The 17,302-nt window shown below is 41.7% G+C and overlaps 2 protein-coding genes across 2 annotated transcripts in view; both read right to left on the bottom strand.

Moving 5' to 3' along the window:
• The window catches only part of LOC137273437 (uncharacterized), a 270,044-nt gene that overhangs the window by 115,370 nt on the left and 137,372 nt on the right, over positions 1 to 17,302 (bottom strand). The window lies entirely within an intron of this gene.
• On the bottom strand, positions 13,096 to 17,020 carry LOC137272386 (fatty acid-binding protein-like). Its single transcript, XM_067804763.1, has 4 exons — positions 16,897 to 17,020; positions 15,309 to 15,484; positions 14,505 to 14,615; positions 13,096 to 13,442 (listed from the first exon to the last, which is right to left on the bottom strand). The coding sequence occupies exons 1-4, from the start codon at positions 16,970 to 16,972 to the stop codon at positions 13,392 to 13,394; spliced, it is 414 nt and encodes a 137-aa protein (XP_067660864.1). The 5' UTR covers positions 16,973 to 17,020; the 3' UTR covers positions 13,096 to 13,391.

The following is a 17,302-nucleotide window of genomic DNA, read 5'->3' as shown; positions in this document are numbered from 1 at the left end:
AACTCACTTATTGTGTCTCAGACTCTAGCTTTTTAAAAGGAATCTTACCTACGTTTAGGAAGATTTATCAAGTCTAGGTTGCCTTAGATCCAGGAATACAAACATTGTTCTGGGCTGCGCTTGTATTTGTTTGGCATATTTAAATATCATGTATACTAGTATATATAACTTCGTTTCTGTGGGTACACGTCAGGCTCATTGGCTTCGTCGAACCTTCACTTTCATTATAGAGTTTAGCCTTACCCCAAGGCTGTACAGAACTGCTGCAGTCCTGCAGCAATTCTATTCTTATAATAAGGCCGGATTATAGTTTATATTATATAACCCACAAATTATGATTTCATAAAACTGTCATTGAAGTTATTGTCTTGGAGTACTGTTCCAGTTTAGGTACAGCTGAGCATTCCAAGAACTAATTTTGGAACCGAGCCTTTGTTTTGAACACTCCTCGTCTGACCTCTCGCCAAGTCTCCTTCTCAAGCGCCAACTGAGTGATGAGATTTCCTGTCATCTCCCAAAGGTCATAAATTAAATATCGCACATCTAATTGATTACCCTAGGATCTATTTGAATGAAATGTATATATTATTCTCTCAACATTCAAATTGCCTCCGAAGTCTAGAGGATAGAGTGTCTATCTGGAGAGTGTCGTGGTGTAACCAAACGACGTTAAATGATGGAACTTGTTGTTACCTAGACTAATATCTGGTCTAGATGTTATCAGATTGTTATCATGATGGTGGGACAATCGGATTGTGTCACAATTAGTCTAATCAGCCTGCGCTCTCAGAAGTCAATATTTAAGATGGCTCGTGAAATTATTTCATTACTATTGTTTCCGCTTGCTTTCGTCTTGAAATCAAACGAATTTTGCTGTAGTATCCTTTCCTGTTACAATAACACCGAATAATCTGTCACCTAAAATGGCCGCCATGTTACAGGACTCGAACTATTTGCGGCATGCGCAGTATCTGGCGTTACACGGTTTACTGTCACTTCATGCCGTATCACAACTACATTACTGCCCTCAGTGTACCGCTGCTGGCGGTATAAGCGGAGAGGACCCGAGCGGGGAATAGGAAACACATTATGAAGAAACGAATGAATGGCGAATGACGTGTAGGAAAGGGATGTTTCTGTCTGTGTTGTTAAGACGTATACTATGTGGCATACCACATAACAGTTAACTAACGGTCTGTCCGCTCCTTGCACTCTCCTCCCATCCGCCACAGCGCTTGCAACAGTTCCCTCGACATTACAAACCATCTGTGAGAGGACGGTAGTGTTCGAGCTTCCGCTTAACTGGTACCACGAATCAAGCGCATCTGTTGATTCAAAATTGAATCAGACAGAACCACTTTAAAATCATCCCTGAAACACCTATACCGCGGACCCCCTGAAAAGCCATAGCGCTCAGTTCATTTCCCCATTAGTTGCCGATTCAATAGTGTACTGGCACAAAGTTAACAGTCGGTATTATGTGTAAATTGCATTTTAAGATATAATTCGTTTGATTTATCAAAATATACCTATAACTTGCATAACATACAACTTCCAATAGGTATTGTAGACATTATACAGCTGTACTTTTCTGATGTTATAATTTCGTATGATTGGTTGTATATTAAATTCCTTATCCAGACTTTAGGTACATGTAACCAAGCTATTCTGCTTGAAATTACCTGACTGCAGTGTCGGGAACACACTGTTGCCCGAATGAACGATGATCTTGTTCACAGATTCAATGAATGAATGAGTGAGTAAGTTTTACGTCACACTCAACGGTATTCAAGCTATATGGTGGCGGTCTGTAAATACTCGTGTCGACACCAGACAATCAAGTGATCAACAGCATGAGCGTCCATACTCGCAACTTGGAACCGATGACATGTGTAACCATGTCAGCTAGCCTAACCACCCGATCCCGTAAGTCGTCTCTTAATACAAGCATAGTCACCTTTTGTGGCAAACAGTTGTTGCTGAAGAGCTAGTCTATCCCGGATCTTCACGGGTCTCAAGATTCAAATTATTACAACAATACTTCCAATGTTTCATTACGAAAATAGTAAAGTACTTCACCGCGATTTCACCTTCGAATTCAAAAGCTGAATTCAGTGCAGTGTATTTTTAAATCATACAATTAACATGTGGAGCTTAGATTATTTACATACAAATTCCAATTACATTATTCGTTTTAAACACATTAGTTAGCGAAGCTGACTTTCCCTGCCACCTCGTTACATAAAACGGTCATCCTTATATATCCATCAGAAACTTGGCTAGTTACTTTACTTCTATAATTATATCAGGGTTTAATTTAATACCATATCATGCCACGTCACCAGAAATGGACTTCACACAGTGTACCCATGTGGAGAATCGAACCCGGGTCTTCGGTGTGACAAGCAAACGCCATAACCACCTGACTACCCCACCTCCCAACAAGTTATGGGCATACATAATATAAAAAACACAGAAAATGCAAGATTTATCAAAATTTTAGCGACTGCATATAGTTTTATGCCACTGTGGTGTTATTCCAGCAGTATCACGTCGATGTACCCCACGAAGGTTATTCCGCATTGTACCCGAGATTCGCATCCGGGATTTCTCTCTGAGAAGTGAACGTTTTAACCTTAGCCCAACCTAATGTTCTTTTTCCCTGGAAAAATTGTGAATCGGATCCAACAATATCCGTTATTCTATAAGTACAAGAGTTGTGCAAGGTGTGTCTAAATCATCACCATTTGGTAAAGAACAACATGACTCTCACAACGAGTAGTAGAAGGATGAATAGGAGAGCAAAGGCTCCGGATGCGAGGACTCGCTCTATGTATAGCTGGAATCCCAAGCACGGCACGCGGAACTTGAAAGTATCCAATTTGGCAAAATTTCAAAAACCTCTGTCAGGGAAAATATGTTCCTGGCCTGTCTGAGAGTTGAAGCAATAGCACCTGACAATGCATAGTCCGAAACACAGTTTAAACTGACGTACAAGAAAGTACACACCAGAACCCCGATCCACAGAGCGTTCGTAATGTTACGACCTGTCGTAACTCTATACTTTATCATAGGCATACGAATGTCCTTGCACACAGAATGCTTTGTGGATCGGGATCCTGGGCCCTTATTGTCGAAACGTTGGTAGCCCTAAGAATTCTTACCTTTGATCGTAGCCAGTGTGTTGAGAATGGGCTTAAGAACTTCGTAGGGCTACGTACGTTTCGAGAATAGCTAGCCCGGTGCTTATAGTCTTTTTTTCAGAAAAGGATAAGAAAACGTAAATATTTTCACTCTCTCTCTCTCTCAACCCCGAACAAGTGTTTATTTTTCTTTTCAAATTGCGTCTTTCCAGTTTATTTGTTGAGACGTCAAAATTCAAAGTAAAATGATATTGTGGTGTTTGTTTCACAAACCCAAAAGACAAAAAATAGAGACGACACTAAAGTGTGGAATAATTTCTACAGTTCGAAAAATGTGTGTTGCTGTGGACTCCATTTAGGATTTACGTTTTGTTGCAGATGAATACTTTGAAATAACATTATGTTATTTGTGGGAGTTTAATGTTAGTACCCCTGAATCTTGAAGGCACTATATCACACCGCTTTTCTCTAAAATATATATAATGCATTTCTGTCAATAATACTGTCAGGGAATACATGTAGTTCAGATTGACCTAAGCTTTAACTTTATTGAACAGGGGAGAAGATCTAGAAAATGTTATTAATGCTGCGTTCGTGCAAAGGGTGTTTTGACTGAATTGTTTATACAGTCATATGCCATCAATCTTGGTTTACTAACTTTACAACCTACAGACGTCACTTACTCACTTCACAATCCGATTCACACTCGTTGTCACTCCCGACACCCAGTTCAGTTATCACTTGGAACACCAGTTGCTTCTGCTGTTCGCTGCCTGAAATCTCGAACCGGAAACATTAAACAATCTGTAGCATCTTGTTTAAAGAAATTAGAACATTGCTAACGACTTCTCGACACTGAGATGTCAAACGACGACCTTGTCTCGGCTATTAGGACATTTTGACAATCGACTGACATAGGTACACCCCTTCACAATAATAGACCCAACCAGCTGTGACACACATACGGTCACGCAATGCATTAGTATTCACTTGATCAGGTCAAGCTGAACAAGTTGTTCTATTTAATCATTCATTTTTAAAATACCTATTCGAAAATACATTCGATTAGAATATCACATGTAAAACTCTCTCGCCTTCTACCGGCTGGACATTATGGAGAACAAACCACATGAGTTACGTCCCTTGGAGGGCTTTTCGCGAATATGCCTCGTTAATGAAAGCAGTTCGGCAAACAGGTTACACAACACCAAATGTTTTCCCATAGACTTCTATAGTAACCTTATATTTTTTTGAAAAATATCCAGGCTATCAACAGCCATCCCATGTACACATGGGCACAGTCTGGCCTCTAAGCTACAATAAAACACAATTTGTGGCCAACTTGTCCGGCACATTTGCCAAGCACAGGAAGCGGAACACATCAAGCCCCAGCTCCGCACCGAATGTCACCTACTTCAAAATATATGTACACACATAAGCATAACCCATGGTGATAAAAATGACAGCACTAAATACTTAAAATTGTGGTCAGTTTTAATAACAGGGTGGATGTGCTTTTAAAACACATACACATCTTACACTATTTCTTCCAATCACAGCTGTCACAGGCCTCTGTCCGTTTGAGCTGTTTACCATACGGTCCTCGCTCGGGCAGCATGTGATATTGATATAGTGTAGTGGAACCAACACCGATAATGCCGGGCGACAGTTTCCAAAGGACAGAGCAATTATTTATATGGCAATATAGTGTTCACTATTTGGACACTGTTCGCCTCGAAGCTGCAGTTATCGATTTCAGGCAAGTCGTAATTGATAATAAGTCTTTTATTGCATCAACATGAAGCTAGAGTGCATATGCCCCATAACAAAGCCAAAATATTGTCAAAAATGTGGCATCTTGCCTTTAACGCCACCTTAAACAGTATCCCTATTATATCCCGGCGTGTAAATTTTATACACTTAAAGCTCCTTGATTGTAGAACTATGCGAGTGAGTCGAGCTGATCCATGGATATGTAAAGAGGTGGCTTGTTTTATTTTGTTTTACACCGCGGTATTGGGGTGAGTGAGTGAGTTTGGTCTTACGCCCCTTTAAGAAATATACCAGCAGTATCACGGCGGGGCACCAGAAATGGACTTCACAAATTGTAGCCATGTGGGGAATCGAACCCGGATCTTTGACTTCACAAGCGAATGCTTGAATCACTATGCTACCCCACAACCCCACATGTGTTAAGAAATGTGTTCATGCAAGGTAGATATTCAGCAAATAAAATCCAGAAATCCTCCCCACATCCACAAAAATTATCCTTTAAAGGTCACATGCAACGTAAAACACAGCTTTGCAGATTCTGGTACCTTTCGGTATGCACTTACCGAAACAAATCATAAAAAGTGCCAATTCAACCTATAAATTTGAAAAAAAACGCGATGAAAAAAAGCCCGCGAAATCGGAGTTCAAACGTTTCACTAAATTCCCCCCAGCGCTGGGGGGAAAACTGGTTTCAACTGCTGTGCTGCGCTGCGTCCATAACGCATGCGCAGTGAATAAGTTCGCGGAGCATGAAACAGTATGCATGCCCAGCGTCTGAGGTCGTGAGCAGTAGTCTAATCTTGGTTGTGTACACAAACAAGTAATTAATCTACTCGTTACGTAAAACAACTTGTTGATTGTGGTAAGCAGTCTCTGTCACAGAGAAAGCTCAATGTCTGGTTTATTGACACCTATATGTCTGTCTGCCTGTCTGCTAAAGACAACATGCAATACACAGCTTCAATCATTGACCACGTGCAATTTGAACTTAACACCTATCAGACTATACGACATAAAGAAAATAAGTTGATTCATGACGCGTGCACCCGAGTCCCGTGTCTGCCACATTATGTAATTAGGCACGTGTGATACACATGACGTTTTTTATATCTGTGGGTTGCAAACAAACTACATTCATTCTTTTCGGATGACTGGATCTGACGGAAACTGGTGCAAACTCTTGTCAGTTTCAAGTCCTGCTTTGTACTTGGACGAATGACAGATTCCAGACACGCAGTAGTTTACCATCTCTACTGACATGATTTTTTATTGGATCGAGCGCAGATTCAGAGAACATGTATTTTCCAAACCCAACATCTCTATATACATTCTTCGTGGATAACGACTTCTTTTCGTGTATATGATTTTGTTTGACAACAGTATATGAATCCATACTGAAACGACGCATCAAGTACACAAAAAGAAGTTGTTATCCATAAAGAATCTTACTTTCTTGTGCCTGGCTATACTTCTAAAATGCCCATCAAACAGATTATCTTTCTGTACACACAATGAACCCTCAGCATATCAGCAAATGAACCAGTCAATCGGATCACCATTCCACGCTCTCAGACCTACTTAACCAGGATGTTAAACTCATGGCGCTAAAGGTGATCACCCCTACCCACACTACATACGGTGGCGTCAGCATCGACTTACAAACGCTGTCAGCATCAACGCACCAACGTACCTCCAAGGTAATGGGGTCTGGAAGTGATTTCATTCCACATCTGCAATGAATATATTTGAATATTTATGTTTCATCAGGAATGGTTTTCGGGATATATTAATGTAATTACTAGAACGGAATGTCAGCCATGTCCCTTACTTGTCTCACGTTTCCTCATATGAGAGTTCAGAGGGATGCTATCTCGTTAGTCTGTGTTACATAACCCTCGGAGTAAATCTGCAAGACCTGAAGCACTGTTATCTTCACCGAGAATATATAATATACCACAGATGATGGGTATTATATGGAATACTGTACGTAAGGGACATAAAGCGAGATCGCCTGAATGTCCCTTACAGCATTCCATAGTATGGATGTACTGCCTGAGTGTTTATTTGTGTACGGCATCGGAGACGCCACTACACGCCGCTGTACTTGCGAGAAATCTTTGAACACGAGTATACTGGTTTGTTTGGTCAAATGCACTTAACGGTATAAATCTATTGTTACGCCTGTTTCAACGTGTCTGGTCTAATGCCCCTGATCCCGAGGTTTGTTTTCATAAGCTCTGAAAAAAGGAAAATGCGTTCGTGCAACCGTTCAGATATCATCAAGTATTTTATTCGCTCACACTTCCCGGAAAAAAATGTCTAATACAAAAATTTGTCGCAGAGTGCTTTTAACGGGATGCAATAAAAAGCAGAGAAAATCAAATTTCGGACAACAGATAGAAGTGTCTTTCTCATCCGCCTAAATATTTGCACTTGAATTTACACAGTCGGCGGTTGACACTAGAAAATGGGCTTCACACATTGTACCCATGTGGGGAATCGAACCCGGGTCTTCGGCGTGAGGAGCGAACGCTTTTACCACTAGACTACCCCTACATCCCTTATAAAAAAGACTATGTATGAAAATCATTAACTTGTACTGCTTTGACACGCTCTTAACATATGTAGGAATAGGAACCGGATAATAAACGAACGCTGTACCCGCTAGGCTACCCCAGTGCTCCAATATAGCGCTTGCACAGTATTTCTGTTCCGCGTCGGTGCTGGGCAAAAAAGTGAGTGAGTAAGTTTTATGCTGTACTCAGCAATATTCTAGCTATATGGCGTCAGTAGGTAAATAATCGAGCCTGGAGCAGATAATCCAGTGATCAATAGTATGAGCATCGATCTGCGTGACTTGGAACAGATGACAGGTGTCAACCAGGTCAGCAAGCCTGACCACCCGATCCCGTTAGTCGCATCCTACGACAAGTTTAGGTTGCTGACAATCAATTCTAACCCGGACCTTCACTGGTCCGACAGTAACGGGGTGCATAAGTTACACGTTTTCCACTCAGATGAGTGAGTGTACATGTGTAAGGTTTCATGCCGATTTGAGCAATGTTCCAGCATCATCACATTAGGTGACACCACAGATGGGCTTCACACATTGTTCCCATGTGAGCAATCGAACCAGGCTCTTCGGCGTGACGATCGAACGCTTTAACCACCAGGCTACCCCACCGCCCCTTGGCTCAGATGGTGGGTATGTACGGGCAGAATGGGTTGTGGTTAACGCTGCTATGAACACATTCCACCCGTATCATGTCGTGTCAGGTTGAAGTCGGAGGAGATCCGTAAGTTATTCGACAATCCCGTCGAATCCGGGTTCAAACCCACATTCGTGTTCTGGCGTACGCTGGTGAGGCATCACTGTGCACCTGGTACAAACCTAGAAATATATTCAGGCTGTACATGAGTTAGTGAGTGAGTTTAGTCTTACGGCGCTTTCAGCAATATTCCAGCAATTAATATCACGGTAGGGGACATTAGAAATGGGCTTCACGCATTGTACCCATGTGGGGAATCGAACCTGGGACTACGGCGTGACGAGCGAACACCTTTACCACTAGGCTACTCCACCGTCCCCAGGATGTATATGGGATTTGAAGACAGCGTGATAGGTTTCTGGCTCAGTTAAGTGACGCAACCCTTCTTACAGCGCCTCAGATGACAACCCACACGAGGACGCTGATTGGAGGTAACGTCATATGTTTCGACACATGTCCTTGAAGAGTGAGTGAGTTTAGTGTTACACCGCTTTTAGCAATTGTCCTTGAAGACAACCGGTTTGATTCAGACATTCATTCCGTGTATGACTTTTTGTCGACGTCCCAGCAGGATAGTCGTTTACTATACACTCTGTACTACTAACTAAATATTGTTTGGATCTTTATGTTTATACACAACATCGCATAGCTGTAATATTGCTGAGTGCGGCGTAAAACTAAACTCACTTACTATTAATACACAAAACACACTCCCTTGCAAATACAGGTAGTCAGTGAGTGAGTGAGTGAGTGAGATGGGTTCATTGTCGCATTAAACAGTAAAATACACTGAACAGTATGGAAAGGTATACAAAAAATGAAATCTCACAAAAGTATAAGCGTTCATGTTTATGTCTTCTTGAAATCTTGACAAACAAAAACAGAGTTGCGTTTCTTTTGCTGTTCAGTATATTATATCATGTCGTTAGTGTGTCATTTCGCGACATGATGGCTGGTATCCTCGGGCTGCCTTGGGTGGGTGAATGATTTGGGTTTATTGCCGCTTTGAATAGCGCAAAAAGCACAGGTCAAAGGTATTTCTCTTCGGGTCATTGACCAGTGTGGGCAGCCTTAACTACTCCTTATGACTTCGGTCCTACCCCAGTAAGGAACACCTCTGGTATCAGCTTACACATGTGCACGTTCACAATTGCCTCTTCAGCAGTGAATGGGTACCCGGTGGGATGTCCAGGTGACCCTTCAAGCGTCTCATCGGCAGTTATAATAGTAATCGGGTAATAGTACACACGTATCCACTGATCTACGGAAAACGTTGGCGCTTTCAGCATACATTTAAGAACTGAATTAACAAATTGATGCATCTTTTAAACTGAGACCTGCAAGACGTATTAAATGTGCCAAAACACCAGTTATAACATGAAATATATGACTTTGATATGAACCTTGCCATCGGTTGTTAATCTGGCGTGTAGATTGGAACGCAGATGGCGCTGGCTTATCAGCTTCCTGTTGTGTTACCAAGGAACACGGATGTTCCTGTCATCTTTCTCGAGGCCTCCTGCACGCTGACTCCACAGCTCCAATAAACATTGCAATTTGTGTCTCGCATCTGTATGAGCTTTGTAATTCACTGATGTGCTCTAAGTGCCTTTTCTTTCTCCTGCCTGTTAATATACAAAACGAAATGCAAAAATCAATGTTTGCTGGTGGTTAAGTCGAAAGAAACAAGAGACCGATTATATTTTATACGCTTGTGTTGTAAGCCCATAGTTTGCTGACTTTCGGCGACTGTTTACAACTCAGTACTTGACTTTTCATGTTGCTTGCAAACATTTGGGAATGTCCAATTTTCAAGTTTTTACTTTATTATCGTCAACTGTTTATGAGGTCAAGAAGACCACGCTTATCTGTCTACCTCAGCATTTTTTATCCGTGCGGCCGGCTGCACATGTCAAAATATTGATTACAGAAGTCTCGTTTCTTGTTTACTGGATTCCATCCTACTGCAAAACTTAGTGCGAAAATCAGTCCAGAAGTTTTAGACTATATATGTCCTTTAACTGGCTGCATAACATTTAATATTAATCAGTATGATAAGTCTAAGTACTTGTATATTGCAACACTACGCTCCTTCGAATCCCAGCAGGCACGTTGAACAGCGTGCTCTGTCGTATACAGCGAACTCTGACAAACGGAAACCTGGACATCGTGGAAACCTCAAAACGAGGTTCTCCCGCTAGAAACGTTTGGCGGTGTGGTACGGAACTGATATTACATCAACCTCAGTGTGCGTTACAGAACTACGCTGAATAAGCACAAAAAACACATAACAGGTTTAACCAGTAGGCCACATGCATTGTTAATCAGTTTACGTCCTCATCAAACAGGGGCAGTCCGTGATTCCATGTACTGGTATGCTGCCTGAACCTAAAGTATAGAAACTCTGTGTTATTAAAGTTTAAAATTAAAATTCATTTGTAAATACCATTTTCTTATTTTCAAGGAATTAGAATTCGGTTTATGGTGTCTATATTCGTATCGGCTGAAAAGTAGGTCATTGTCTGAATATATTAATGAGACATCTTTCGGTATGGTATGGTTTTACGCCACGTTTAGCAATATTCCAGGGATGTCACATCGGGGAACAGTGGAAATGTGTTTTCCAGAAATTGTTTAAATTTCTCATGGTTCTAAATCACGTCCTGTTTCATTAAATACATCACATCCTTTCCTTCTTCTATATCATCATCCGATCTAGGGGACCGATCCACAAAGCGTTCTGAACGCTACGACATTAATATTCGTAAGTCTATAATTAGCTACAGAGTTTACGACTGGTCGTTAGTCTATAATAAGCTACCGAGGTACGACAGCTCGTAAGTCAACAATAAGCTATAGAGTTACGAAAGGTCGTAACGAAGAGCGCCTTATAGGTCGGGCCCCGGGTTTGTAATCATTTGTTTTGCTATATTTACTTTTTGATACTGTAACCAAACCGTTGCCACGACTCACATATCAGAAGGTGAAAGTACAGTAGGTAGGCTTAATGCATGAGCCTTTTCGTGTAGCTGACACACAGTCGGGGGACGTATGTGCAACAGACGAGCGCCATTGCAGATGAGGCCCCAAGGCCTGGGTTGCCGGATGTGACGTCATCAAGATGGCGTGTAAATCAATCTACGTTTCTCGCCAACACACGGTTGACTGCAACCTCCACCAGCAACCAACTGATCAGAGGTGAAGTGTCACAACGGACCATCTGTTTATTATCTTCCCATTATGACTACTCCCAGTTTGACTACTCATGAACTCAAAACTTAAAATGTACTGTACCTGTATAATTCATTGTCCCAATGCCTACCTTTAATGATTAGAAGCCAAGTGAACTGGGATCTTGTGATCATTCGTGTCCGTGTCGCTTGTGCTGCCTATAGTTCAAACTATTATGCAGCACAATAACTTCAGATCTCAATTCACTTGTTATGTTGTGTATACGAAGACATGGAATCATGTTCTCGGCAGAACAACCTTGTGTTCATATTTGCAATATTTTGATTGTATAACCAACTTTGCATTCACCTACACAACAGGCCACTATAACCACTTGTTCAGGAGTCAGTGGAGGATACAGTGTTGGACAAAATAAAGTGAACAACTAGTTTTTACTTGTCTTGAAAAGAATCAAGGAGTTTTGAAAGACGTTGTATTTGAGTATGTTTTTGCGTAGCTTTTAGGCTTTTAGCAATAATCCATCAATATCACGGCGTGACAAAAGAAATTGTCGTCACACGTTGTACCCATATGGAGAATCGAAACCGGGTTGTTAATGTGATGAGCGAATGCTTTAACCATCAGGCTATCACAGAACCACGTGTCTGTAAGACTGTAACTGTCTGTCTCTCTGTCATTGTGCTGATCCGTGAGTTGATTGGCTGGTTAAATAAATTCTTGCTTGAATGAATACCTAACGACAAAACAATGTGAAAATAGGTCAGACCCTCGATTTCAAAAACAGGAAAGATGATAAGAACCTATACATACAATACAGTCATCTTCATACCAGCGACAAGCACATAACTTTATATTGTAGCGGTGGGGAAACACACGGCTTAAAGCGTCTGCTCGTCATGCCGAAGAACCAGGTTCGATTCCCCACATGGATAGATTGTGTCAAGCCCATTTCTGGCGTCCCCCGCCGAGATATTGCTAGAATGTTCCTCAAAGCGGTGTAAACTAACTCACTCATATAACTTTATCATGCGGTCCTCTCCAATAGGGTCGGTGAGTTAGTCCGGTGGTCAAAGTTTCAGCTCCTCACGCTGAAGTTCCGGGTTCGATTTCTATCATAGGTACGGCGTGTGAGGCCCATTTCTGGTGCCCCCCTCTGCAATATTGCTGGAATATTACTAAAAGTGGCAACAACGTTGCTCACTTACTCTCTGACAGGAGGTAGCTTCGTCACAGTGGTAGACACTGTTATGGCCCTCCCATATAACATTCATGTGAGGATGGCTGATATTGACTCAGAGTCAAGTACCGAGTAAATATGTGAATCCTATACATGTGTTTCTCGGCTCACTCATTATGTCAAGTTGTGAGGAGCTTGTGCTATTGATTCAAAAGATAGCACTTTACGCTACGACACATGGCCGCCGAGAGAAGTGGATGGGTACAGTGGAGTACAGGTAAGTTTGACACATGAGACCCATGTACTCTCCCTTGGCAAGTTAATTCATCAGCAGAAATGGGTACCCGGTAGGATGAGATGATGATGTGAATGGAAACCATTCTGGCGCCTGTAACTGGTTGTGAAGTCCACAAGGAGCTCAAAATGTGATGCACAAGGAAACGGTTACGGCAGTAATATTGCTACAGACTTTGAGAACATCGCTCAGTGCTGTGCAGCTGCAATAACCATATTGATAGTGATTTACACACGTCAGACCGTATCATCTAATTTGACTTTATTTTGGAAGTATTACATGTAGACGTTCTATATTTACAAACGTTTTCGCGTCAACAGATGAATCGCATATTCAACACACGGCACGTATCATTGGAGAAGCCGCGCTTAGTACTAACAGATCTTTGTATTGACAGACCGGATCACGAGAAGACGTGACGTCGTATTTCCACGTGACGTCAGTATCCTCCAGCGTCACGTAACCGGAAGAGCACTGCAGTTGAACCGAAAGCTTTGATTGGCTGAGACAATATAACTTCGAACTATTAACAGTTGGCCAATTTAAACTTTCCTCAGCTTCTGTGTCATCTGTCCATTCTTGCTGGCTGTAACCTGCAAAGATGAAACCGGTCATTAATCAATAACACACGTTAAAAGGCGACTGTTGTGTTTTCTGTGAAACTCGAACTACCGTAAGTCGGGGTGATTTTACGACATAGTCAAATTATCGATATCACAGCGTCACATCAACAGTTACGAGCTCATTCCTAGAGATAAGGGGGTATATATCAGGCAAAAAGGTTACATACTGCGTTCTACAAAATCAACTGATGCAGATGTCGCTACAAAAGATCAAGGATCTTGTCAGAGATCACCTTGTTTCATGGAAATTCTCTTTCTTGAGTGAATAAAAGTAAATGATTTAGCTTTTTTGCCGCACTCAACAATATTCCAGCTATATGGCGGCGGTCTGTAAATAATCAAGTCTGAACCACACAATTCAGTGATCAACATTGTGAGCATCGATGTGCGCAATTGGGAACCGATGACATGTGTTAACCAAGCCAGCGAGCCTGACCACCCGATCCCGTTAGTCGCCTCATACGACATGACAACTATGGGTTGCTGAAGATCAATTCTAACCCGGATCTTCACAGGGGAGAGATTAAGAAATCATTACCAATTATTATATTAATATTTTTCATCGCGATTATATATTATCTAAACTCAAAACATGATGAACAACTTCCTTATATGCCTCTGTCGTTAAGTGTTCACCATCATCATCATCATCATCATCATCATCATCATCATCATCATTGTAATTTCGCTTACAGCCCAAAGCACTATATATTTTACAGACTCGATTATTTACAGACCGCCGCCATATAGCTGGAATATTGCTGAGTGCAGGGGGCGGTGGGGTAGTCTAGTGGTTAAAGCGTTCGCTTGTCACGCCGAAGACCCGGGTTCGATTCCCCACATGGGTACAATGTGTGAAGCCCATTTCTGGTGTCCCTTGCCGTGATATTGCTGTAATATTGCTAAAAGCGGCGTAAAACTAAACTCACTCAGTGACTATTGCTGAGTGCTAGCTAAAACTAAACTCACTCAGTCACTATTGCTGAGTGCTAGCTAAAACTAAACTCACTGAATGGTGTATGTATGACTTACCGCCACCATCTTGTCCCCCTCAATGCTGCGGGTGACGTTCCACTCCCTGTTGACGTCTTCCAGCTTGTAGCTCTCAACAATAGTGTCGTTCTCTCCTTTCGTAATGACCAGCTGGAATAACCACGCAACATAATTAAAAATTATCACAACCGACAGAGAGAAACATCCGTAAAGCAAAAGGTACAAAACGGTTAGCATTGAAAAAAAGGATCGATTCGAGTTCAATTCCTTATATGGTTATTCTGAACCCCGCTTCTGGCATGTTACGCCGTGATGCACACGCATACTCGGGTAAAGTGAAAGCATGAGTTTGAGGTGTAGCTATCAGGGGTAATGGCATCTTCCACCTGAGCTGAGGCGGTAGGGGCAACCTTGTGATTAAAGCGTTCGCTCGTCACGCTGGGAACCCGTGTTCGATTCCCCACGTGGATACAATGTGTCAAGTCCGTTTCTAATGTTCCCCGCTTTGGCATTGGAAGTTGCTAAGAGCGGCGTAGAACCAGCTGTCATTCTACTTTATATATCAATTAAAGATATCGTCAAAAATTTATAGATATCTTTTTAAAAAACTTGTTGATTTCTTTAAATAGAATAGCGATATTTTTAAGGCAATTGAAGATATCTTTAATTCTGAAATGGATGTTAAAACGTATTGCCATGCGGTTCTCCACAAACAGAGAAAAGAGTATTTTTTACGAAATATATTTAGCCAGAGTGGTGTGACAAATTGAGCAGGAAGTGTATTGAATTCGTCAGTTTGTGATCACCCATTTTATTCGTCAGGCCATCGGTCGGTTGACGTACTTTGGGTTTTGTGCCATCAATGGCGGCGTACTCGAACTCTTCACCGAACTTCCACGTGTAATCCTGCTCCCCGACTCCTTCCATGACGATGTGGGTCTTGTAGCCGTCCCCTTCCTTTTCAGTGGACACTGTGTAGTCCAGTTTGGTGTAGAGGTCGATCACGTCCTGGGGCAGTCCTGGAATACAACACCGCCATCATCACCCCTTCAATTATCATGTAACAACATGGAACCGTGAAGAAACGGGTTAGAACTGGACTTCAGTAACCCATGGTTGTCGTAAGAGGCGACTAACGGGATCGGGTGGACAGACTCGCTGACTTAGTTGACACATGTCATCATAACACAGCTACGTAGATCGATGCTCATGCTGTTAATTGTCTAGTTAAGACTCGATTATTTACAGACCGCAACTAAACAAAAAGAATTTCATGTGAAAACATTGATTACAGAACAGTACTCGTTTACTCTTTACTTGGTTCCATCCTGCTTCGCAACTTAGTGCGATAGCCAGTCCAGAATTTTGAGACGATGCCATTTAACTGGATGCATAAATATTAATCAGTATGAATTGATCAATCAGTGTGACACTAATCTCCCTATAATCCTAGGAAACACGTCGTTTAATGCGTTCTGTCAGTATGATTTGATGAATCTAAGCATTTGTGAATTGCAACACTACGCTGTTTCTAATACTAGCAAAACACGTCGTATAACGTGCTCTGTCGTACAGCGAACTCTAACAAACGGAAACCTGGACATCGTGGAAATCTCAAAACGAGGCTCTGTTGCTAGAAAAGTTTGGCGGTCTGGTACGGAACTGATATTACATCAACCTCATTGTGCGTTACAGAACTACGCTGAATGATCGAAAAAAAAAACACGTAACAGGTGTAACCAGTGAGCCAGATGCATTGTAAATCATTTTACGTCCTCATCAGACAGGGGCAATCTGATTCCATAGTTAAGGTATGCTGCATGAACCTCGACATAAAGTAGAGAACGACGGTGCAATTAAAGTTTAAAGTTAAAATTCATTTGTAAATACCATTTTCTTATGAAACAAGGAATTGGAATTCAGTTTAACCAGAGTTGTTTGTGGTGTCAAATTTCACTTTCTCACGTAAAAGTAAAACTTCATACCACATTAATGCTGAATGTCTGCCAACGATCACTGTTTCTTGTTTATATTTACACACACACACACACACACACACACACACACACACACACACACACACACACACACACACACACACACACACACACACACACACACACACACACACACACACACACACACACACACACACACACACACACACACACACACACACACACACACACACACACACACACACGCATTAGTCAAAGCAAATTCTTTTGAAAAATTGGTGATCAATAAGACAAATGAAATTGACAGAGTTACGTCTCTTTATCATGCAGGATCGTGCGCTCCTGATTTGATGATGCAAGAGAATACATTTTCAAAGTGAACTTAAACTTGCTTACACGCACACAAAATAATTCATGGAAAAATAATACATCTGTATGTCATAAAATTTGTAAACCAAATAGTATTTCCCTACCTGCAGCCTTGAGGAACTCCTCCATCCCAACAGTCTCCTCCTTGATGACCTGCCATTTGCCGAGAAGAGCGTCCATGTTGAATAGTTGTGAGGTGAGAAGTATATGCGACAACAGCGAAGAGAATAAGAGGGCGAGTAGAGAGCACCCCGGGCTTATAAGGTTGTTGAGACTGAACTTCGACTCGGTGACTTGTCATCACAAGACCGTAGCTATCTGTGTCCAAAGATGAAGCGATAACACAAGATAGCCTGGCCGAGCTATATTTGAGAAAATGGCGTCACTTCAACGAATTCTGAGGTGTGTTGTGATAACAATTCGATATGTTACAGATAAAGAAGGGTGCAATGTGTTCAAGGTTATTGTTACTTCAGTCAGAATAAGTGGGTGTGATTTAGTTTAGTTTTA

This window comes from Haliotis asinina, chromosome 2 (assembly GCF_037392515.1).
Source record: "Haliotis asinina isolate JCU_RB_2024 chromosome 2, JCU_Hal_asi_v2, whole genome shotgun sequence".
In the NCBI taxonomy this organism is placed as follows: domain Eukaryota; kingdom Metazoa; phylum Mollusca; class Gastropoda; order Lepetellida; family Haliotidae; genus Haliotis; species Haliotis asinina.
Note: the sequence above shows the minus strand (reverse complement) of the source record. Positions and strands in the feature narration are given on the sequence as shown.